Source organism: Aureobasidium pullulans (genome assembly GCF_000721785.1).
Source record: "Aureobasidium pullulans EXF-150 unplaced genomic scaffold scaffold_26, whole genome shotgun sequence".
NCBI classification, from domain to species: domain Eukaryota; kingdom Fungi; phylum Ascomycota; class Dothideomycetes; order Dothideales; family Saccotheciaceae; genus Aureobasidium; species Aureobasidium pullulans.
The window spans coordinates 62,117-83,871 of NW_021941046.1; the positions used below are offsets into that span (position 1 = coordinate 62,117).

The window sequence follows — 21,755 nt, forward strand, 5'->3', positions numbered from 1 at the left end:
GGACAGGGTTACCCACCTTCACAGCGATATCTGTTAGGAGACAATTCGTGATGCATCCTGGAACATTGATCTAGTGGTCTTGCTTAGACTTTCAATCCACTGACGGCTTCACAACTTGTCTCCTGTGAAGGATACACATATACTCGATTAGCGTTTGTGCTGATAGACTTATGTCTTTTTGGTACAAATTCGTGTTATACAAAAAGCTTGGACAGAGTTTCAAATCTCCGTCAAACAAGGAAACACAGGTCTGTTCTGTCCTATCCCTTCCTTGCCTCCCTCTAGAGTTACAATACAACCAGACCGCGCAAGCTGGAAAACGAAAAGGAGAGAGAGGGTGGACAAAAAATCAAACAAGAGAAAGTAGAGATCGTAATAAAAGCATTCTTTTTGCACCCATCATTTATTTCCCCCTTTACAAGACCTCTCCGATAATCTTGGCAGCTTCCTTGTAGGTGGAAAGCAACTTCTCGCACTTTTCGCGCTCGCTCTTGATGGCGTCGTCTTCGTAAAGGAGTTCGCCGAACAATTCTTCCTTGTACAGCTCGCTGACCAGTCTGTTCTGGACAACGTCCTTGGAGTGGTTGACCAAAAGGTGCATGACTGCTTTGGGGACTTGGTCGGCAATCGTCTCTCGTACAATGTTGAAGTATGATGATATCAAGCGACGGATCAGTTCGGTCTCGAGTGCTTCTCGCTCAGTGAGCGCCGGGCCTTCGTCTGCTAGCGGCTGTGGATTGATGTTAGCAATAGAAACTGGTTAAGAGGGTTGGCCAGACTTACGTAGCCACTGTCTGCCTCTTCCGAGTCGTACTCGCCGGGCACAGAAACGTGCGATGATACAGGACGATCGGGCAGTCTGGTGTCGCCTCTGCGAATGCTGCCTGCGAAACTGGGCTCGATGTTTGCGCTAACATGTCTGCTACCAGCAGGCATGTTTGAAGGGGACATGTGGTTTCCAGAGAAACCGTTTGACGGCGGCAGGCCACCGTCCTTGCCGAAGAAGTAGTTGAGGAAACTGTCTCTAGCAGTGCCTCCTGCTCCTGCGAATCTTGGCGGTGAGCCAGCTCTTGTACCGTTTGTGCTCATTCCAGCACGACCAACAGCAGGTGACATGCTACGGCTGGCCTTGCTGAGGTGGCTGCGAATAGGGAGTGTTGCTGCCTTGCCTCCAGCAGCGGCGTCATTCTCTTGATCGTCCTCAGGCTCTCCAGTACCGTTGGCACCGCTGAGAGCTTTCTGGCGCTTCTCGTCCTTCTTTCTCTTCTCTTCTGCGGCTGCAATAGCCTTCTCCTTCTCCTGCTTGTCGTTGATGACCGAGTTCATAGCAGCTGCTGCGCCGAGGAAGTTGGGGTGATTGGTATTGATATATGCGCGCTGAATAGAGATGAGCGACTCGACGTAGTGCGAGCATGGGCCCAATCTCTCCCTTAGCAGATCCGAGACAACCTCAATCAGCTTCGCTTGTAAACGTGGGTATCTTGACAATTCGTAAGAGCCGCAGCTGTGGCAGATCTTGATCAGTTCCTCGTAAACCAACTCAACACAACGTTGACTGGGGATCTCCAGCAGCTTGATCTGAGGCTTCACCAGAAGGTCGAATGCGAGTTCGGGGACGAAGAGACTGGGACGAGGACCGGTCGAGTTACGGATGGCAGTACGAATATCGAGGACAGAAAGGTTCGTTGTAGGATCAATGGTCTCCAGAGAGTTGCCGAAGACGGAGTTGAAAATGTAGTAAATCCTGGCACCACCGCAGAGTTCCTTGGTCGAGATCTCGGAAGACGTACCGTCAATGGATGACATGAACGAAGTAGCGAAACGAGTCATGAGCTGCAAAACCAGAGAGCCGCGGTGTTCCTTTCCAGCAAAAGCGACGTCTCCGTAGCTGGCCAGCTCTTGTTGCGTCTGGCCCATCAGGGTGTTCAAGCGGGCCTTGATATCGGGCAAGCGTTCGCGGATGTGACCCATCAGGGTAGTATTGAGGCTTTTTGCCAGGTATTGAGTACCGCAGCGAGTGGCCATGTTGCGGTAGGCGGGGTGAGTGCGGAAGAAGTCTCTCTCAGCAGAGAGGGCATCAGAGAGCAACTTGTTGCCCTGGATATCTTGCTGCGAACGGTTGACGACACCAATAAAGCCCAGCTTCAGAGGGTATACACGACCTGAGAGAATGTCCATAGCGTTGGTACCGTGGTCCATCAAATCCAGCTTTGTCAGGACACCGATTGTGCGTCTTCCCATAGGGTCGACATGGCGGGCCAGCTTGAGAGCTTCCGAGTTCACCAGATCGACGTTTGCGGGAGACACTGCGAGGATGATACTGTTGGGCTTTGCGATGTACTCGGTGATCAGGTTGCGTGTCTGCTTCTCAATATCACCAGGTTGGTCGCCAATCGGAACCTAGACGACAGTTAGTTGAAGCCTCCACTCAGAAACGCAAACAAGTGCACCTTTGTGAGACCAGGCAGATCGACCAAAGTCAAACTAAGAACATGGGGCGAGTAGATCTTCAAGTTGATGGGCTGGCGGTTGATGCCCTTGTTGTTTCCAGCGATTCTAGCAGTCTCGTTCTCAATCTCTCTCTTGACCTCGCCAAAGTCGTAGAAGCGACGGCCAGGAATGTGGTTGAACTCTCCCCACTCGTCTTGGCCAGCGACAGAGGCTGGGGTGTGTGGCACGTGGATCTCATCGCCCTCCGGTCTATCGGCATTGCTGGGGACGTTGATGAGTTGCAGGATAAGAGGTCGACGGGTGACGATGCCGCTTCCTCGAGGAAGAAAGTCGCGACCGACGATGTTTTCCAGTACCGACGACTTTCCTGAAGATTGCGAACCTACAACAACCTGTACCTGTCAGCCTCTTGTACCGAGGTTTGGAGAAGTGTGCATACAATCTGTGGCAAGTCCAGCGAGTCATTTCCTATCGTGTTGAAGACGAGGTCCTGGAGCTTGTTGACGACTCCGAGCAAGTCTTCACCGAGAGAGGCCATGGTGGTGGTGGTGGTGTTGGTGTGTTCTGTCCTGAACGAGGCTCTGTGTTTGAGAAAGCTTGTTTGGCCTGCCAACCGAGTCGTGTGTTGATGCGAGGCTGCAAAGTGCTACTCGAGAGCGAGAGCTAAGATGCGAAAGGGGGATATCCGGCAGAGGGATGATAGAATGAGCGCAAGGATAGAAAACCAACACTTTACGAGTTGAGGGGGTCGATGTAGCTGTTTTTGCGACTGTGCCCGTTGTTCAGAAGCCAAACCAACTTTCCGATCTCCACGCCCTCCCCCAAAAGCCCTTCGTCACCGCGCTTGGCGTTGCTTTCACCTTCTTTCTCCTTGAACTCCCGAACCCCAGGTTGCTGCATTCCGTGAACGAACTCAACACGTCTGATGATCAAGTCTTGTGATTCACTATTACTGCTTTCTATCATACAAGAAGAATCATGTCCTCACTCTAGCCACGTATGACCAGCCTACCTCCGGGGCCCGCCGCTCCTTTCTAGGCTTCATGCTTCGAAAATTGCCCTGATCGACTTCCTGGCACCTCATGCTCTAGCTTGCGAATCTGGCAATCCTCTTGCTTGATTCAGAACCTCAGGACATGGTCGTTGGCTGCGAGAATCTGTCATCTCATGAAAGTACAAGCTGCGCCGGGCCAGCCAAAGTGCCAGTAGTTGTGAGCTCGTGAAATGTCAAGTCTCCCGAGGAAGCTGTAAGAGCAGCATAAACCACTCCTCCAAGACCTTCTGGAAGTTGTGCTGTACCTTGACCTTGCCCCGTTGTCAATACCTGTTGATAGCTCGGATCAGTGGCGTTGGCGTGGACGATTGCAAGATAAAGAGCTTGACCCGCTTCAGTCGGGGCTGAGAAGTTGTTGGCATTTGGACTCTAGCCAAAGCTAAGACTGCTGCCTGACATGCCATTGAAGCCGAGTGGTGGTAGAAGATCGATGGGCAACTGTCGTGGACAAGACGAGATGTATTTCTGTGCCAAACTGTATGCCCAGACGGAGCTCAATGGTACATCGAGGTTGGTGGGAAAAGGAGATGCACCCATTCCGTTTCTGACAATAGCATCGTGACGAGCTTCTACCGAAAGAATTGAAGCAGCAACTGTTTGAAGCGCTGGTGAGAAGTCATTCAGACTTCCGAGATAGAAGCCGAGGCTTATGGACGTGATTTGGTTCGCGAGGAGAACAAAACTTGTGGGTGAGTCGTACGACAAGTTGTAGCTGCATGCCTGAGGGGCGGAAATCCCGTTGGACTCGAGAGAAGAGGCGATGAAGCTTGTCTGATTCTGTTGCTGCTACACAGTCATGTCAGTAATTGTGTAAAGGACAGATCCGGCAATATTACTTCTGCGATAGCGCATATGTCTTGTTGAAAGGTTGAAGGAAAGCCAGCTGCGATCCATTCTACATCGGTGAAGCCTTCACAGCCACCGGTGTACAAGCTTAGTTCCAGGTTCTCGAGGTAGCCAGCCAATTGCAGGCCGATGATGTCGTTTTGGGAAAGTGCTCTTCTTTGATGAATGGGACTCGACGAGACCTGACAGACAGCAAAAGCCAGAGGCAGAAAGATGGATGAGATCATGTTGAATTGGGAATGCTTGAGATGGAGAATTTGATGCAGGTGTGTGGATGGATTGGAAGCAAAATGTGGTAAAAGTGCTCTGAAAGTGTATGCAATTGGAGTCGTTGTACGAGTATGTGTGATGAGGACGGAGCAACAGAGAATGAGTTTACTGTGTAATCGTACTCCAGGTGCTCTTTCCGTTCATGAAACGGAGGTACCTTCTTCGAGTTCAACTTATCTCTTGGCATGGCTAGTCTTCGTTCAATGCTCAAACATGGAGATCTGGCAGGCACGAGTTAGTGACGCGGTTGTCTCGGCTTACCAAGCTTCGATTATGCAAAGACACTGGAGACGGAGAAACAAAAACTTTCGTCTATACCCGCTAGAAAGTGGCGCATGGAGCAAAAGCGCGGCCTATTTTTACAGAGTAGATACACTTTGGAGGAAGGAAACAGGGAGTACGGAAACAAGATGAAGAAACCGCTTGTAGTGAAGTTCTGAGACAGGCGGGCGAAAAGTCGGCATGGACGAGGCGGAGGTGGCTGTAAAGATGAGAGCTTTCTGTTTCTTCTGTCTTTCAAATCGTTCGTGTGATGGTCGTTCGGGTGGCACGTGGATGTGATCATGTCGAGTCTCGAGGATATTTTGAAGATCGCATTTTTGTTGTCGGAATTAAAAAACAGGCATCCTCCTCGTGTGCTCGTGGTAAGGAAGTATCGCCGGGTCTATAGGGGAGAATATGCAGGGTGAATTGTCTATTGGACCGACTTGAGCCAAGATTCCAGGTCGAACTTGGGGTCGCTGGGGTCGGAAACAACTGGTTGTTCGTGTAAGCGATTGGTTGGTACAAGGTGATGAGACACAAGAGGCAACATACCACCAGACTTGCTCGGGGGAGCAGTCTTCTTCTGGTACTCTTGACGGGCCTGGTTGATGAGGGACTGCTTGTGCTCGTACAACTTCTGGTTCTCGCGGAGCTTGTCGGCAGCAGTGATGGCGGATTGGTGGTAGAAACCGTATGCGACACCAAGGCCGAGTGCTGAGAAGCGGAGGACCTGTGAGAGCAGCCATCAGCGTCCGGGACAGGAAGGAAAAGAAGTTGGGCCATGGGCGCGCGTACGTTGACACCGGATGAAGCCATTGTGACGGAGTTGTATATGGAGAGCGAAATATCAAAGGCTCGAGAGAGGACCGGGGCGACTTTGGAGACGGGTGGAGCACGGGCAATTGAACTTGTCGTCGAGTGTCGATGCTGTCGCTGCTTGCGAAGAGCTGCGATGAGCGAACGTCGGCCACGACGCGGTTTCTTCCGTCCCCCGGTCCATCGCATGCCAATCTAAACACTCTAAACTATCTATCCGCTGCTGCAACAATTAATAACACCCATCTCTCGGTCGATATCACATTCGCTCCTGGCCGTCTTTTTGGTTTCTGGATTACCTGTGCCAGACTTCAGCTATCCTGCGCTCAGCTGGTCTGTCGCACCCGCTCATCACGCCCAAACCAGCTCCTGGACAACCAACCGATTGACCGCCTAATTACTACACGCAATCATGTCTTCGTCCTCATCCCTCGAAGCTCGCAAGCAGGAGATTCTAGCCAAGCGCGCAAAACTCGCCGAGCTTAAGAGACAGCGTGCTCAGCGACAAAAGGAGTTTACATCAACGCGACAGAGTGGAGATGCAGCAGAGGTACGTTGAAGAAGGCTACACCAAGGTACGTCCCAAACTGACACACGCAGCTCATCTCTCCCTCTCCCTCGCGTGCTAACAGCCGCGCAGACCTGGACCAGCTCATCTCTACTCTTGTCGACCGCCCTGGACGCTCCACTCCTCGCGACCAGGACTCGCCGACTACCTCTGCACACCTCGGTGTAAGCCGTCCCAATTCCATCTCGCTTGACAGTCCCTCTGCCGCTTCAACTCCTGCTCCTCTTTCGGTGCCCAACCAAACTCTCTCCTTCACCGCCGTCTCCACTGTCCTCAACCAGCCCTCAGATCCCAAGCCAGATGTCATCACCTACAGCAAGGGCGTACAGACTACTGAGCCCTGGTCACCAACGCATAATCGCCAACCTTCCGACGATGAGTCGAGTTACTCGCCTACAAGAACGAGGAAGCGATTGAGCAGACGAGAACGTGAAAGAGATGAAGAGCTGAGGCAGAACATTCGTAAAGAGATCGAGGACGAGTTGCAAGCCTTGAAAGTGTCCGAGGACGCTGCCATCACCAACGGCAAGCAGAACTTCCCTGCGCGTACCCTGACCCATGAGGAACTGGGTGCAGTGACTGCTTCAGACGACTTTCTGGACTTTATCGATCGTTCAACAAAGGTCATCGAAAGAGCGCTGGACGAGGAATATGATGTGCTTGCAGATTATGCTATGCGTGGTGCCAATGGCTTGGATGACGATGAAGAGGGCGGACAGACTCGTACTACAAGAGGCCGTCGTGTGCGCGAATTGATGCAGTTCCAAGACGATCGCTGGACGAAACGCCGCATGATCAGTGACCTCGACTATTCCGTCAAGGTAAGTGCTCCTGTTGGTTGTGCTTTGGGCTGCACGTTCTAACAGATGACTCTAGTACCCAGAACTCTTGCTAGCCTCCTACACCAAAGCTTCAAACTCTTCGCAAAGTGCCCCTGGCTTGGCTTTGGTCTGGAATGCACATATGCCCTCGCAGCCCGAGTATGTCTTCACTGCGACGAGTGACATCCTGACTGCTCGCTTCTCTCCCTACCATCCGAGTCTTGTACTAGGTGGAACATACTCTGGACAAGTCTGTCTATGGGACATTCGCCAACGTTCTCATGACGGTGCACCGGTACAACGTACCCCCCTGGCTGGCGAGAAGGGTGGTCACGCCCATCCTATCTACAGTGTCGCTGTGGTTGGCACCCAAAATGCCAGCAGTATTGTCAGTGTCAGCACCGATGGTACCACATGTGCTTGGTCATTTGACATGCTATCAAAGCCTCAGGAATACCTTGAGTTGACTTCACCGCCGGGCCGAAATCGTACTGAAGATATTGCGCCTTCGTGCATCAGTTTCCCCAAGGCCGATCCCACGTATTTCCTGGCTGGTACTGAGGAGGGTGCCATTGTACCAGTCCACAGATATGACCGTGCTGGCGCAAAGGCCGGCGTCGACCCGCGTGTGTACTACACCGGCCACGCTGCGCCTGTCACTGGACTGGACTTCCATCCGAGTAAAGGAAAGGTCGATCTCGGTGATCTGGCTATCAGCTCTTCTCTGGATTGGAGTGTCAAGATCTGGCGTGTCAAGCCTCCAAGCACAGCCGTCACCACTGCTGGAGTCGGTGTAGCTTCTGGAGCTCCCGAAAAGCCTTTACTTGAAATCATGCGCGAGGACGTCATTTACGATGTCAAGTGGTCGCCCACGAAACCTGGTGTCTTTGGTTGCGTTGATGGTGCAGGCAGATTGGAGGTCTTTGATATCAACGTTGATGTTGAGGTGCCTGTTGCACGTGCTCAGCCAAGTCATACCCAAGGTGACGTGTTCGGTGTCAAGAGCTTGAATCGACTTGCTTGGGAACACAATGAAGGCAAGAGGGTTGCTGTAGGTGGTCTCGACGGCATTGCGACCGTCTTTGAAGTTGGTAATGATCTTGGTGGGCTGGAAAGCAATAACAAGGGTGAAGACTGGTATGGAGTCAAGAGACTCATCTCGAGACTCGACAGGTCACGAGAAGGAACCGACGGTCAGTAGTCTTGTGCGACCTCTCGTATTCCGGCATGCACAGAACCTGTCAACGTTAGGTACTTGTCTTCTGCCAATATGAGCAACCTGACAGGCTGGATAGCCGAGCTTGGCTGCGTCTATCCTCCTCTTTGCAATCTCCGCATCCCATCGACCCCTGCCTGCAGCCTCTCCCGTCCGTGACACAACTTTAGTTGAAAGTATGAAACTGTACGACTTGCTTCTTTGGAGTAGGCGTCTTTTGTTCGCAGTGTCAATCTTCCGCCTTCCTCAAGCCATGGCGCAGGTCAAATTCTTCCTTGCTCTGATGCAGCAATTATTTTTCGAGATCGCGTGATTATATGCAGGGTGGATGGTGAATCGATAGTGCCGTCTGTGAGGTGATGAGTGAGCTTGTTGTTCGGTCGATCGCGAGGTGTTTACCTATAAGAAGGACAGTTCCTGCACAGTAAACGTCGGGTTGTCCTCTACAACGCTGTTCGTATAATAGGCAAGTGCTTCCACCGCTCTTTCCATCTGCCACTCAAGCTTTTGAAGCTTTCTCATCTGTTTGGGTTCTCGTGTTTTCGTCTCAAGTCAATTTTCCTTTTCGCACGCCTGCGTAACGACCATTGTTCTCACCCCAAATCTTGATCCTATTCATCACAAAAGGCAGTACCTGGAACAGCCATGCACTTCCTCAAGACCGCCGCCTTTGGTGCCTTTGCACTTGCGAGCCTTGTCGTCGCCCAGACTCCTCGTCTGTCGTTCACCAGTGTACCCACTGAGGTCACTGCTGGGCAGCCTGTCACGATTCAATACACCTCGCAAATCCTGACCGCAGTAAGTAGTGAGATATGATTGAGACGTCAAGACACGTGCTGACCAGCAAAAGCCTGCCACTATCGTACTCAGAAAGGGTGACCCATCCGACCTGCAGGATGTCACTACTTTGACCAGTAAGTCGTTCAGGTTTGCAAAACACAGCTCACGATCTATACTGACATCCCAAAGACAACGCTATCAACGGAACCTACACATGGATCCCGAGCAAGTCTCTCGCAAATGCCAGCGACTATGCTCTTCAGATCGCACAGGGCTACCAGGTCAACTACTCTGGACAGATCACCCTGACTGGTGGTAATGCCGCCGCTGTGTCATCAGCAAAGTCAGCAAGCTCATCTGCCAAAGCCGCTGCATCGTCCTTGACCGCCTCTGCCATTTCCAGCATCGAGTCTGTCATTGCAAGCTACAACTCGTCTTTGACCAACCTGACTGCGATCGTCTCCATCCAGACCTCGCCCCCTACACCTCCTGCCAACACTACCGTAGTGGTTGTCGCACCTAGCGTCGGAACTGGCTCGCCTATTCACCGTAACACGACCATCGTCTCGCCAACTTTGACTTCTTCTTCCGGAAGTTCGAGCAGCAGTGGCAGCTCTCGTGCAACATCGAGCTCGGGAACATCAACTCGCGGCTCATCGACCTCAGCAGCAGCAAGCGCTTCAAGTACTGGCGCTGCAGCAACTTTGGCCCAAGCCAGCACTCCTGTTCTTGCACTGTTCGCCGTCGCAGCTGTCTTCTTCTTCCAGTAAATACACCCAAGACGAAGCTCTTTCTTTTCTCTTGCACTGGGACGGTCTCGACGATAATATGGAATCAGGGTAAACAAACACCTTACGTACAAATGTTTAATGCCTACAATACCTTCGAAATGTATTTCCTTACCACATTCGTTTTGGCCATTGACTGACACCTACACAATAATATGTCTTGCTATTAGCAGATCGCCAGTCCACACATGACCTCGGCACGGCGACTCTGGCCTTCCTCATGAAGCAACCGGTGAACCACAGAAAACTTCAAAGCCATCGATGATGTCTGAAGGATTTCCAAGCATGATGATCGCACACGCCTCCTGCAGCACGTTCTAATAGCAGAAGCAGCACGTGAACAGATTTCCCGCGGGTCGCGGCGAAGAAGGGGAGTAAAATTACCCAACACTCTATTTTAGACTCTTGTTCCTGCAGCAGCCGGACCGTGTGATCTGTGCACCCCAATGCCCAGAACTCCCAAAGGCTCAAATGCGTTCTCTGGGCGATGTTTGCGCGATTCAGTGCTCGCTTGTCGCTGCTTGTGCGATCTTGCAGTGACATGTGCAGTGCATGCTCGAGCTGAGATGCGTGAAAGGCGCAGATGTGTGGAAGCTGCTGATGTTCATCTTGCATGCCCCTTGCAAACAAAACGAAGGAAATGCTAAGCATCCAGGGGTCTTTTCTGGTTCTTGTCCCAAACACGCTTGCAACGGGTTCTGGACAAACAGCGAAGCAAAAAAGACTCACCGACCGACACCGATAGCCACCGGACGATGATCGTCTTTTGGTTTCCCCGGAGCGTGGGCAGATCGGAGCCATCATCACGCCCATAATTTCCGCCGCCTTCCTAGAGCACCGAGTCACGAACTCTTTCGCAAAGAGGCCCGGCTGGGCGGGAAATCTCGCTTGCTTCTGCCCTTCCAATCCAACCAGCCGCAAAGTGACTTTGACAAGTAGGTACTTGAATACCTACCTCTTTTCGCAGCAGTTCAGGCGTGGCGATGCGAGTGTAATTGGTATTGGGTTTTGGAACCGCCGTGGCAACCGAGCCAAGTGGACTGTCTCCATGTGGGAAAAGGGACAAACGACAGCTACATACAAGGTAAGTGGCAAGCTCGACTAGCGCGGGAGGCGTTTGTATGGTAGGAAACTTTTGGGAGCACCCGCGCGCCGTCGTTTGTATCAAACGGCGCCATGTTTAGATGGTGTGGATGTTCGCCTGCCTGCCCAGGCTGCCCTTCTCCCTATTCTGAGCATAGCTCTGGACTTGACTCCAGATTGTGGACCACCGTCATTTTAAATAAAGAGAAGGGCTGGCCTATTCTCGTATCCTGCCTTCCCTCTTCTTCTGCTCATACCCTTTGTACGATCGCTACAGCTTGCATACCATCTTTTTCCTCAAAACACATACCACTCTTTCTCATAACCAAACCACACAACCATCAAGATGCGTTTCTCTACTCAGACCCTCGCTGCCCTCCTGGCCTCTCCTCTGTTGGCCTTTGCTGCCAACGCAAACCCCTTCACCAACATGAACCTTGCTGCCACTGCTGGCAAGACCGTTGACTTGACCTGGACTCCCACCACCTCTGGCACTGTCTCCCTTATCCTCCGCTCTGGTGCCAACAACAACTTGACCCCTGGAGTCTACGTTGCCCGTAAGTGTTGCTCGCTGCTTTGAGGACGGACATTTAGCAAATACTGATATAATTTCGCAGAGGGCCTCACCAACTCTGGTACTTACACCTGGTCTGTCCCCAGCGACATCACCCGTGGTACCGACTACGCTCTCGAGATCGTCGACGACACCGACCCCGACAACGTCAACTACACCGGCCAGTTCGTCATTGAGAGCACCAACACCGTCGCCTCTAGCACCTCATACATTGGCCAATCTGCCAGCTCCTCGGCCTCTTCTGTCGCCTCATCAATCTCTTCAAGCGCCTCTGCTTCTCGCTCGAGTGCTTCTGGATCAATGAGCTCGTCCGCTTCTTCAGCATCTGGTTCGATGTCCTCATCGGCCTCCTCGGCTTCCGGCTCGGCTTCATCTTCTGCCTCATCGGCATCCCGCTCGATGACTTCCTCTGCCTCCAGCCGTGCTGCCTCATCGAGCAGCTCAGCTGCCCCTACCTCTACTGGTGGTGCCATGGCCTCTGCCATTCCTTTCGGTCTTTTGGCCCTTGGTGCCCTTGCTCTGTAAAGCAGTGACGTCTCGAATGACACCTGCTCGAGAGCATTCGCTTCTGTTTAATATTCTAATGATACCTGTACATTCTGGGGAAATTTCTTGTACGAAAGTTTATGTTTAGTTTTGGGGATGGTATTTTGTATATTTTCAAAAAGAATGCATATTCTCTGATACCTCATCAATTTTACATGGCTGTGTCTGCTCACAATCGAGTTTGAAAGTGAACTACAGCGGAGTTGTGCGGTTGTGGTTCTGGGACCGTGAAGCTACGAAGATTGGCAAATCAATGAGCGCTCTATCACATACCTGCTATCATATTCTCATCGGGTTGAACAGTCTTCTAATAGTCTCATGGTCGGAAGACAACTGTTAGTCTTGCTCTCTATTGCAATGTCTGCCAGAGTTTCCGATACTTGTGTGTCCATGCATCGAGTTTTTGTTCATCTTCGCGCGAAGCCTGAGAAATACTCTCTGTGCTTCCCATACACCCGAGTAATGGATAGAAAGCTCTCCACCATAGTTCACGGCTCTCGTTACCTCCTATCGAAGGTGTACTGCCAGAAAAAAAATCACATAAATGGCAGTGGTGGAGCGATACGCTGTTGAAAAGGTATGAGCCGGGTCATACCACCAGCCGGAGTTTATGGACCTCGGCACATTAAGCCCGTGTCGTCACTTAGCAAGCAATAAAGAGAAGGAGCAAATCGAGGTTGGTTCCTTCCTCTCAGAGACACCCCAAATACCTATCGTGAATATGAACCTCCTGGAGCTCCCTCGTGAGATTCGTGATCACATCTACAGCACTCTCCTGGCCCCTAATGCCAACAGATACACCGCCGACGATGGAAGCACAGTATACAATTACTCGCACAAGAACCTCCTCAGCGTCAATCGACAAGTCTATCACGAAGCCCGCCGTATCTTCCTCGAACTAAACACTTTCGTCAAGATAACCACACCATTCCCCGAGTCCAAACACCAAGTCGCCGAGGATGGTGTTCCAATCGTCGCAGCCGACTTGAGCGCAGCCAAGTTCACCCAGCATAGGCTCTCGGTCCTGATCGCTTTCCCGTTGACGGGCATGCGTACAAGAGAAGACACGTTTGTTATACACATCGACGACTTGCACAAGTTCTGTGACTCGTGGTTTTATTCGGCCGCAGACTACCCAGAGCTTAATGAGAACTTGACGCTCAAACTCACATTGCGGGATCCGTTGTCTGCAACACCCCTAGACGACACACCGGCGGAGAAGAATGTTCTCAAGTCACTGCAGGAAAGACTTCTATACCCATTCGGCAGAGTTAAGAACCTCATGCGAGTGAATGTTACTGGTATTCCAGAACCACAAGAGTCAGTTGTTGCGGAGATGAAGAGACTCATGGCTATACCACTGGGTTCACCAGTCCAACGCTTGAGAGACGCTACGGCTCATAAGGATGCTGGAAACACGGCTTTGATGGCCAATCAACCACTCGAGGCATTGGAACATTATCGCAAAGCCTGGGAGTCACTCTTCATCATCGTTAAAGGCCGCACCCGCCGAGTCTATGGAGAAAGATACTTTGAACACGTACTCACGGAACCTCCATTTGAGAATCAACATGGTAGCATGGTTCGCACTGTTCTCCGCATACGACTCGTCGCCAACACTTTACTTGCATATCTCAAACTCGAGGACTGGGATACGGTTATTCATGTTGGCATGAGAACGATCAGTATTATGCGCCGAGGAGAGGAGAATCTAGAACCTGAAGAGGAAGCTTTTGGCCAGCAATGGCTGGCAGGGCCTGAGATGGGCAAGATTTACTATCGTGTCGCGATGGCGTATAAAGAGTTGGACGATAAATATGAGGCGAGAAGGCTGTTGAAGGTTGCAGTACTATATCTCCCGAGGGATCCTAGGGTACATGAGTTACAGAGGGAATGCGCGTTGAGGATTTTGTGAGGAAGATGGAAGAGAGATAATTATGTGGATGCAACGAGGGGCTCTCGAAGGAGCGAGAATACACAAGGATGGTACAATACGGATACTGCTCGAGCGATTTCAGAGGGAAAATTGGCCGACAATGTTAGTGTCATACACGGAAAATAGAGCAGTATAGATGACACAGCAAAGAATATCACTCCTAACAAGATTGTCCGACATGTTCAATGGTGAGATTGGAAGGGGTGAGGGCGGTGGTAAGATGTTTATCGGGACGGAAGTCTTGGCCATGGGTGCGGCCCGAGTAGGGGAAGTGGCTAACGAGCGTACCGATATCTTATGCAGCGTGAAGCCATCCCCGAGATGAGCACGCCGGATTGTAGCTGCGGCATAACACCTTCAAATCTCGATATACATACTGCCCATGAGCTCTTGATACATTCAATCCATCTGTATCTGCTTTATCAGTGCAAGTCTATCTGCGTGCACCCCAGTGAGCACGGTAGAAGAGAGATGCAAGTGCTTGGCATGTGCTGCATAACACAGGAACCAAATGTTCCGTATCAAGTCTCGGCGGCAAGAAATCGGAGTCCGTAGAAACTTCGTGGATTGTTGCAGCTCTCAGTCCCAACAGACGACTTGACTAGAAGTTGTCCGCTCCTTTCACCTCGACCCTCTTCTCCTCACAACCTCCAGTCATGCTGTCCAGATTCGCGCCGAGGTCTTTCACCTCGTCGGTCAGACGTGCTGCCTTCCAGCCCATCCGTGTCGCTCCTCAAGTGCTGAGAACCGTCACCACCGACGCCGCCAGCGCCCACGCCGAGAAGGCTGACGTCCCCAGCGTATGGACATCTTGAGACAGAGAAAGAAGAATTGGCAGTGGACTAACCAATTGTACAGGAGGATGACGCCGACTTCGAGGTCAAGCTGTCCGACGAGAGCTTCGAGACCTACATGCTCGACCCTCCCTCCTTCACCCTCAAGACCACCAAGAAGGAGCTGAAGCAAATGTACTACGACATGGTCGCCATGCGCCGCATGGAGATGGCCGCCGACAGACTGTACAAGGAGAAGAAGATTCGCGGTTTCTGCCACTTGTCGACCGGTCAGGAGGCCGTCGCCGTCGGTATTGAGCACGGTATCACCAAGGAGGACTCTGTCATCACCGCCTACCGTTGCCACGGTTTCGCCATGATGCGCGGCGCCTCGGTCAAGTCCATCATTGGAGAGCTTCTCGGCAGAAGAGAGGGTATCGCCTACGGAAAGGGTGGTTCCATGCACATGTTCACCAAGGGCTTCTACGGCGGTAACGGTATCGTCGGTGCTCAGGTCCCCGTCGGTGCCGGTCTCGCCTTTGCCGATCAGTACCAGGGCAAGAAGAACGTCTCCATCTCCCTTTACGGTGACGGTGCTTCCAACCAGGGTCAGGTCTTCGAGGCCTACAACATGGCCAAGCTGTGGAACCTCCCCGTCATCTTTGCTTGCGAGAGTGAGTGCCCTGACATGAATATCCAGCCACCTGCTACACATCACTGACTTCCATCTCAGACAACAAGTACGGTATGGGTACTGCCGCCAACCGCTCCTCCGCCTTGACCGAGTACTACAAGCGTGGTCAGTACATCCCTGGTCTCAAGATCAACGGTATGGACGTCCTTGCCTGCAAGCAAGCCGTCGCATTCGGCAAGCAGTGGGCCGCTGAGGGCAACGGTCCCCTCGTCTACGAATTCGTCACCTACAGATACGGAGGTCACTCCATGTCCGACCCCGGTACCACCTACAGAGTGAGTTTTGCCTCGATTTTCCCCACCCTGTTCACCCACATCTCTCTAACATCTGTTTCTCCAGACCCGCGAGGAGATCCAACGTATGCGCAGCACCCAGGACCCCATCGCCGGCCTCAAGCAAAAGATCCTCGACTGGGAAGTCGCTTCCGAATCCGAGCTCAAGTCCATCGACAAGCAAGCACGCGAGAGCGTCGACGCCGAGGTCAAGGAGGCCGAGGCCATGCCCCCACCGGACGCCACCCCCAAGATCCTGTACGAGGACATCTACGTCCGTGGCTCCGAGCCCGAGTTCCTGCGCGGCCGTATCCCCGAGGAGAACTTCTACTACGAGCAGGAGAAGAGCTCGTAAGTTTTGAGGACAAAGCGAGGGTTGTAATATAAGGGAGTTGAAAGTTCTTTTTCTCGCATCTGTTTGCGGATGGGGGCATTAAGAAGAGGAGGAAGGAGGAGTTGAAGTTGGGGGGTTTATCTCTCTACTTTGGGTTCCTTGGCTTCTCGTCGATTGCATGCATGTTTCCGTTCCACAAACCATCTCAAATACCATGAATCTTTTTTTCTTGTTCATATCACTTCTCCAATCTTTCTGTCCTGTCCGCCACACACCACAAAGCGAACCATCGCTACAATACACATCCTGAGCTCTCGCATTCAGGAAAAAGCCAATGTCGTTTCCACAAAGAGATGCCTTGAGTGTCAAAGGTATGGGTTTGAGATATGTTGTTCAACGTGTGAACGGACCGCTGTCGAACAAGGATTGAAGAGAAGGTGGATGTTGGGATTGAGGATATCATGATATATCTCTTTTATACAGAAAGCCTATCTCATGGCTCTTTCATCATCTTTTGAATGGGGGCCTTTAGAGAACATGTGGTTTTTTATAGAGAACATGTGGTCAACAAAAATCGCCTATATATTTCCTAGTTGTGAATTGCAAAAGACTACCACTTCTCTATATAACACACCTTATCTACTTACCTAAGACAGTTACTTTATTATAGCTACGCTTACTTTTACAATTTGTCTTTACTAGGGGTTTACACTCTAGTAGCCGATAGGAACTGCTACCTTTTTCCACCATTGAATTCTTACGACTATCATTACTAGATTCGGGAGCTATATGAGATTTGCTTTTTAATAGATATAACCGCGCCTCATTACCTTACACCTTTCGATAGCAATTTTAAATACTAAGTAGAGATGTTAGCTTAGATAATCGCTTCCGTCACAACTAATAGGGTTATTATATAAGAAGATAGAGAGGAGAGAGAAAGAAGGAAGAAGAAACAGAGCAGAATAGTAGAAACGAGAAAGAGGATGTATATTCGAGGAAAGATCTCGAGATATTTGCATACCACATGTTCTCTATAAAAAACCACATGTTCTCTAAAGGCCCCCCTTTTGAATCTGTTTTTCTTCGCTTGCTTTCCGTTTTTTACTCTTTCTCAAAACATGCAGAAGTCATATCTACCACTTCCCACCCTTGCCCTTCTTCTTTCCCTTACTCTTACCACCTTTGGCTTCCACAACCTGAGCAGCAGGCGTACTGGCCCCAGACCCAGCACCGCTGTCCTCAGCAACAGCACCTCCCTGCATAAACATAGCCTGTCTAGCTTTTCCCTTCTTACCCTTTGGTCTATACGAGCTCCTATCCTTGATAGGCAACCATCTCTCCGGATCCATCTTCTTGCTCGGGTCAAAGTCCTTTGGCGTTTTGCTCTTCTTGAGTTTCTTCGCTTTGGGCTTGGTGGTGGGTGTTGGATCAGGGGCTGCGCGTTTCGTGGATGTGGAGGTGACGGTGGGTGTGGATTTTGCGACGCCGGCGGATTCGAGGGCGGAGACGTCGATGCTTGAGATGAGGCGGTCTAATGGTGTCAGGGTGGACAGCTTTTCGGCATCAATGGCGGAGGGGTTTGCGCGGGCGAGAGCGGCAACAAGACCGGCGGCTGCGTAGCGGTCTGAAGCGTCTTTTTCGTGCAAGAAGGTAAAGAGTTCGGCGGCAAGTTGTTGGTCAGCTGGTACGGAGGAGTCAAGCAACAATGCGCCGGCTGACTTGTAGAGATGGCCCGAAGATCTTGCTGAAATCGGAGGATTGGAATGTTGACGCCAGTATCTTGCTGCCTTTGCTAGTTCCGATCGTGCGTGGCTGAGTTGACCGCGGGAGGTATAGAGGGAAACCAAGACGCCGATCAGACCAGGTGCGTAACGAACATCTTGTGCTGAAGCCTCGGAGGATGAGGAAAGGCGAGCGAAGAAGTTCTCGAGCAACGAGATTGCGGCGGCAGGGTTGGAGATGGTGATGTAGAGTTGTGTGCACACGAGCAGGAGGCCAATGTCATTAGGCTTGCGTTCCAGCACTGGCAAAACAGTCTTCAAGGCGTCCTTGCCGGCCTGATTACGGGCATGAGCGGCAGCGCCAAATGCAGAAAGGGAGTTTGTGGCAGAGTCGAGGGTGGGCTTAGCGGCAAGGTTTGCGGTAGATCTGATGATGCCGTCGTACTTGTTGGCGAGCAGATCGAGAGTGTAGTTGTTTCGTTGGATGGCGGCGCTCTGGTAAGTGAAAGGCTTGTCGGGGAGAATGCTCGAAGGGTCCTTGTAGAGGGTGCGATGTGTCAGGTAGGGGTTGCTGGCTTCTGTAGAAGTGGCTGCTGTGTTTGTTTGAGCGATGAATTGCGTTGACGAATCGTGGAAGGCGTGGACGCTGCGAGCCTTGTTAGCGACTTCTTGATAGAGTCGAGACAGAGAGATACGCACTTCTTGGAGTCGATGGTGGCAGCGAGCGATTGAGCATCTTCCAGCCTGCCTTGACGGATCAAGACATAGAGCTGCTGGATGGAAATGGGCACAATCTCGGCATCCTTCTCTTCCTGATCCATTTCCGAAGCCTCGCACAACTCCTTTGCTCTTCTCAGCAGAACTTCGGCCTGGCCAAGCTCGTCACGCGCAATGCTCTGACATGCAGCGTTGTATGCTGTCTCAAATGCCTCCATGTCCTCTCTTGCTGGCTTCTGGGGAGCGTCTGCCGATGCGCGACCCGCCCATTCGAGTTGAGCATATGTGGCGCCTGTGTTGATGCGTAGATCCATGTCTTCATTGTGAACTGCTCCTCTCTGCGCTGAAAGCTTGCGGTATAGCTCGGCTGCTCGCTCAAAGTCCTGGTGTCTGTAGCTCTGCCTGGGAATTAGTTGCGACTCCTTCCTCTTAAGAATTGGACCGTCCAGAACATACGGCTTGGGCTTCCACATGTCTCAAACCTCTGTCAGACTCGCTGGCGTCTTGTCTGGCGACTTCTGCAGCCTTGCCGGGTTGACCGTTCTTGTACAGCGCATAGGCATACTCCAGGCGCGCCTTTTGCTTGATCTCCTCTCCACCAGCCTCTACAGCAGCAATGGCATCTTGGAAGCGGTCCAGGTTCAGTAGCGCGACAATCTTGACCTGTTGGGCTTGGACGTCGTTCTTTGATTTGGAAAGAGCGGCTTCGCATGCGCTGAGCACTTGATGGTGGTCGGTGATGGAGGCCTGGCCCAGCAGCGACGCTAACGTTGCTGCCATTGTGTGTTTAGATGTAGTCGTGTGATGGTCCTTGTCGTTCACCACTTGTCATGTCGGATGTCGCATCGAGACAGCGAGACTCCCACTTCCACCACTTCGATCTGGTCAAAGCTCATGTATTTCCCCACATTTTGACTCTCGCCTCGACATGTCGGACATCCTTTGTTCTCACCTCGACTCTCATGCTGCACCCTCTCTTCGGACAAAGTGCTTTTTACCAAAAACATCGTGCATTTTTATGTAGGTATAGTTTGGTGTCGTCGGCAGTACGAGAGTCAAGTCGATAATGTACATCACAAAGGCAAGGGGCACAATGATACGGGGTCAGATAAGTGTATTTCTAGCCCTTATGTTCTCAAGGGCACGGGTCTATCGTGCAATCCGTCTGTGAAAATGCACAAACATCTTTGGAAAGCAGAGTTTAACGGAAGAGAGCCATAGTCATCATGGTGCTGAAGATGATGACTGCCAAACTGACGTAGATCAGGACCTCCAGGCCCCATGCGTTGTAGATGAGAGCGACGACCTCGCCATGGTCGACTTCGGGGAGGGGCTCGGGGAGGACGGGGGCCTCAGGATAGCCCTCGAGGTAGCCCTCGGGGTACATCACGGGGTAGTAGATGTAGATGGTGTGGTTGATGATGATATCAACCACCTGGGCTTCGGTCGTGCTGTCCGACATGGTCCGACTAGGTCTGTTAGCGTGTGCAGAGAAACGGAGGCGCCCATGGCAACCGTTACTGACCCGAGAGCGACGAGCAGGAAATGGGTGCTGCGTGCGAGCTTGTATGTATGTAGGATGAGAGGGTGGTTGGAGACGTGACTTGAGGAAACGGATGATGTCGAGAGTTGGTTGTAGGCGAAGGGCACGATGTAGAGCTATTCAAGGTGAATCGAACTGAGGCACGAGAAGTTAGGACTATGAAAGAGCGTCCTCTGAAGCTTTCTGTTGGACTTTGCTCCCACGAAGCGCTGGCGGATCATTCGTAGAATCTTGCGGAACCCGGGGTGCGAGAGCATCTCCTTAGTATCAAGCAGAACAAGATCTCTGGCCTTCTCATCCATCTCTTTTTCACACAACGAATCAACCACGAAAGACGCATCCAGAAAACACGATGCTCTAGCGGCATGTGCACCACAGAGCGTCCAAGGCCTAGTCTTTGCCGCAGATGTTGTACCGTACGTCGATCCAGACTGACGCCTCCCAGGCGTCGAGATCGAGGAGCCCGAACTACCCACAAGTCCATACGTACGCGGTCCATTCGGACGTGGTCGTGTGTTCATGTAAGACCGCTGCCTACCCTGACGCTCCTCTGTCTGAACTTGCTGGAACGGAAAATGCTCTCAGAAGGGTTTCGACGTTGATCACCACGCACCCAAGAGCCAGCACTTCGTGCGAAAGTTTTTGAGCCGTCCCGAAATGACGCGTAGCGAATGCATGTCGAGTAATCCGGACTGCTCAGAGGTCGACGCATATTCAGAACACTCGAACCGGAGCGTGCATACATGCAAGAACTTTGCCGGCCTTGGAATATCTCTGTCCAACCTCAATCAGACAACCAATATCCTCAAACTTGACCAGATAGGTAGGTCTCGACGTTGATCCCCATCCATTTCCCAGAGAGTGCTTGCTCCAGCCAAGGAACTTCAACAAGAGCCACATTGTCTCGTATGTATTCCAGGAGAGGTGCAGCACCTGGAGCATCGTCGAACAAACCAACCACACCAGCCCGAGGAAGACCCATGGCCGTTGCAATAGTGCGTTCACATGCAGGATCCAGAAGAACAAGGCGAGTGTGCTGTGACTTCTCTTTCTCTGCTCCAGAAGATGCATAGCACAACAAAGGAAGATGGGCGTATACCAGATTGTCCTTTGGCTTCGTAAGGAACACGACGCCCATACGTTTCCTGGCTGCTTGCTCTGTTGCTTTCGTTTCTTTGTCCGGGACAGATGTCTGTTCGGACTTCGAGAACGCCGCCTCAGCCTCAAGATGACGGCTTGTGGAATTCAAGCCCACGGTGAGGTGTTTCAGAATCTCCGGTTCTTGAGGTTGTGGATTAACGGCTGGATCTGTATCCTGCTCAGAAGTCCTCTTCCGTTTGTTCGATTTTTTGGCCGAAGATTTCACAGTATGCGCCGCTCGATGTCTCCCTATCGGCTCGAGGAGACTGTTTGATATGAGCAATCTCGATCTAGAAACCAACGTATACCGCGTGTCTCACCTGCTTAGAAGACCGAGAATGATTTCATTCTTGTCTTTGCTCAGCTCTGGACTGAGATCCATCAGCTTGTTTCACAATATACGGCAGGAAGAAAGGTATACAAACATCGATGGGCTTTTGTACGATGTATCTGCTTTGATGACAGGTCTTGCGGGCTTGCTCTTGTTGCTGGCCATGTTCTGATGTATGAACTTTTGTTGATATGCAGGATAAGAAATGATGGGC

At 51.6% G+C, this 21,755-nt stretch overlaps 10 protein-coding genes across 10 annotated transcripts; 5 read left to right on the forward strand and 5 right to left on the reverse strand.

Moving 5' to 3' along the window:
- Window positions 1-117: 117 nt before the first annotated feature.
- On the reverse strand, window positions 118-3,223 carry M438DRAFT_348959 (dynamin GTPase). Its single transcript, XM_029906269.1, has 4 exons — window positions 2,891-3,223; window positions 2,451-2,843; window positions 784-2,400; window positions 118-730 (listed from the first exon to the last, which is right to left on the reverse strand). Exons 1-4 carry the CDS (start codon window positions 2,987-2,989, stop codon window positions 416-418), a joined length of 2,424 nt encoding a protein of 807 aa, XP_029756399.1. The 5' UTR covers window positions 2,990-3,223; the 3' UTR covers window positions 118-415.
- Window positions 3,224-3,645: 422 nt separating this feature from the next.
- M438DRAFT_385972 (uncharacterized protein) lies at window positions 3,646-4,578 on the reverse strand (the record flags this gene model as incomplete). Its single annotated transcript, XM_029908983.1, has 2 exons — window positions 3,646-4,288; window positions 4,342-4,578. The coding sequence occupies 2 exons, from the start codon at window positions 4,576-4,578 to the stop codon at window positions 3,875-3,877; spliced, it is 651 nt and encodes a 216-aa protein (XP_029756400.1). The 3' UTR covers window positions 3,646-3,874.
- Window positions 4,579-4,912: 334 nt separating this feature from the next.
- On the reverse strand, window positions 4,913-5,799 carry M438DRAFT_348961 (uncharacterized protein). The gene is made up of 3 exons (XM_029906270.1): window positions 5,681-5,799; window positions 5,438-5,615; window positions 4,913-5,377 (listed from the first exon to the last, which is right to left on the reverse strand). The coding sequence occupies exons 1-3, from the start codon at window positions 5,699-5,701 to the stop codon at window positions 5,316-5,318; spliced, it is 261 nt and encodes an 86-aa protein (XP_029756401.1). The 5' UTR covers window positions 5,702-5,799; the 3' UTR covers window positions 4,913-5,315.
- A 203-nt stretch (window positions 5,800-6,002) lies between these two features.
- M438DRAFT_112730 (cytoplasmic dynein intermediate chain) lies at window positions 6,003-8,621 on the forward strand. The gene is made up of 3 exons (XM_029898712.1): window positions 6,003-6,251; window positions 6,302-7,090; window positions 7,146-8,621. The coding sequence occupies exons 1-3, from the start codon at window positions 6,114-6,116 to the stop codon at window positions 8,289-8,291; spliced, it is 2,073 nt and encodes a 690-aa protein (XP_029756402.1). The 5' UTR covers window positions 6,003-6,113; the 3' UTR covers window positions 8,292-8,621.
- Window positions 8,622-8,951: 330 nt separating this feature from the next.
- M438DRAFT_377585 (uncharacterized protein) lies at window positions 8,952-9,856 on the forward strand (the record flags this gene model as incomplete). Its single annotated transcript, XM_029908747.1, has 3 exons — window positions 8,952-9,104; window positions 9,151-9,220; window positions 9,276-9,856. The coding sequence occupies 3 exons, from the start codon at window positions 8,952-8,954 to the stop codon at window positions 9,854-9,856; spliced, it is 804 nt and encodes a 267-aa protein (XP_029756403.1).
- A 1,333-nt stretch (window positions 9,857-11,189) lies between these two features.
- M438DRAFT_348963 (uncharacterized protein) lies at window positions 11,190-12,375 on the forward strand. Its single transcript, XM_029906271.1, has 2 exons — window positions 11,190-11,514; window positions 11,575-12,375. The coding sequence occupies exons 1-2, from the start codon at window positions 11,304-11,306 to the stop codon at window positions 12,054-12,056; spliced, it is 693 nt and encodes a 230-aa protein (XP_029756404.1). The 5' UTR covers window positions 11,190-11,303; the 3' UTR covers window positions 12,057-12,375.
- A 403-nt stretch (window positions 12,376-12,778) lies between these two features.
- On the forward strand, window positions 12,779-14,192 carry M438DRAFT_348964 (uncharacterized protein). The gene has a single exon (XM_029906272.1). The coding sequence runs from the start codon at window positions 12,799-12,801 to the stop codon at window positions 13,990-13,992; it is 1,194 nt and encodes a 397-aa protein (XP_029756405.1). The 5' UTR covers window positions 12,779-12,798; the 3' UTR covers window positions 13,993-14,192.
- Window positions 14,193-14,524: 332 nt separating this feature from the next.
- M438DRAFT_348965 (pyruvate dehydrogenase E1, alpha subunit) lies at window positions 14,525-16,283 on the forward strand (the record flags this gene model as incomplete). Its single annotated transcript, XM_029906273.1, has 5 exons — window positions 14,525-14,560; window positions 14,622-14,813; window positions 14,872-15,460; window positions 15,520-15,755; window positions 15,820-16,283. The coding sequence occupies 5 exons, from the start codon at window positions 14,525-14,527 to the stop codon at window positions 16,105-16,107; spliced, it is 1,341 nt and encodes a 446-aa protein (XP_029756406.1). The 3' UTR covers window positions 16,108-16,283.
- Window positions 16,284-17,132: 849 nt separating this feature from the next.
- M438DRAFT_408841 (putative signal recognition particle protein) lies at window positions 17,133-19,409 on the reverse strand. The gene is made up of 3 exons (XM_029909981.1): window positions 18,984-19,409; window positions 18,510-18,925; window positions 17,133-18,456 (listed from the first exon to the last, which is right to left on the reverse strand). Exons 1-3 carry the CDS (start codon window positions 19,305-19,307, stop codon window positions 17,223-17,225), a joined length of 1,974 nt encoding a protein of 657 aa, XP_029756407.1. The 5' UTR covers window positions 19,308-19,409; the 3' UTR covers window positions 17,133-17,222.
- A 1,466-nt stretch (window positions 19,410-20,875) lies between these two features.
- Window positions 20,876-21,706, reverse strand: M438DRAFT_339028 (uncharacterized protein; the record flags this gene model as incomplete). The annotated part of the gene is made up of 3 exons (XM_029904179.1): window positions 20,876-21,476; window positions 21,531-21,581; window positions 21,636-21,706. 3 exons carry the CDS (start codon window positions 21,704-21,706, stop codon window positions 20,876-20,878), a joined length of 723 nt encoding a protein of 240 aa, XP_029756408.1.
- Between the last annotated feature and the right edge of the window lie 49 nt (window positions 21,707-21,755).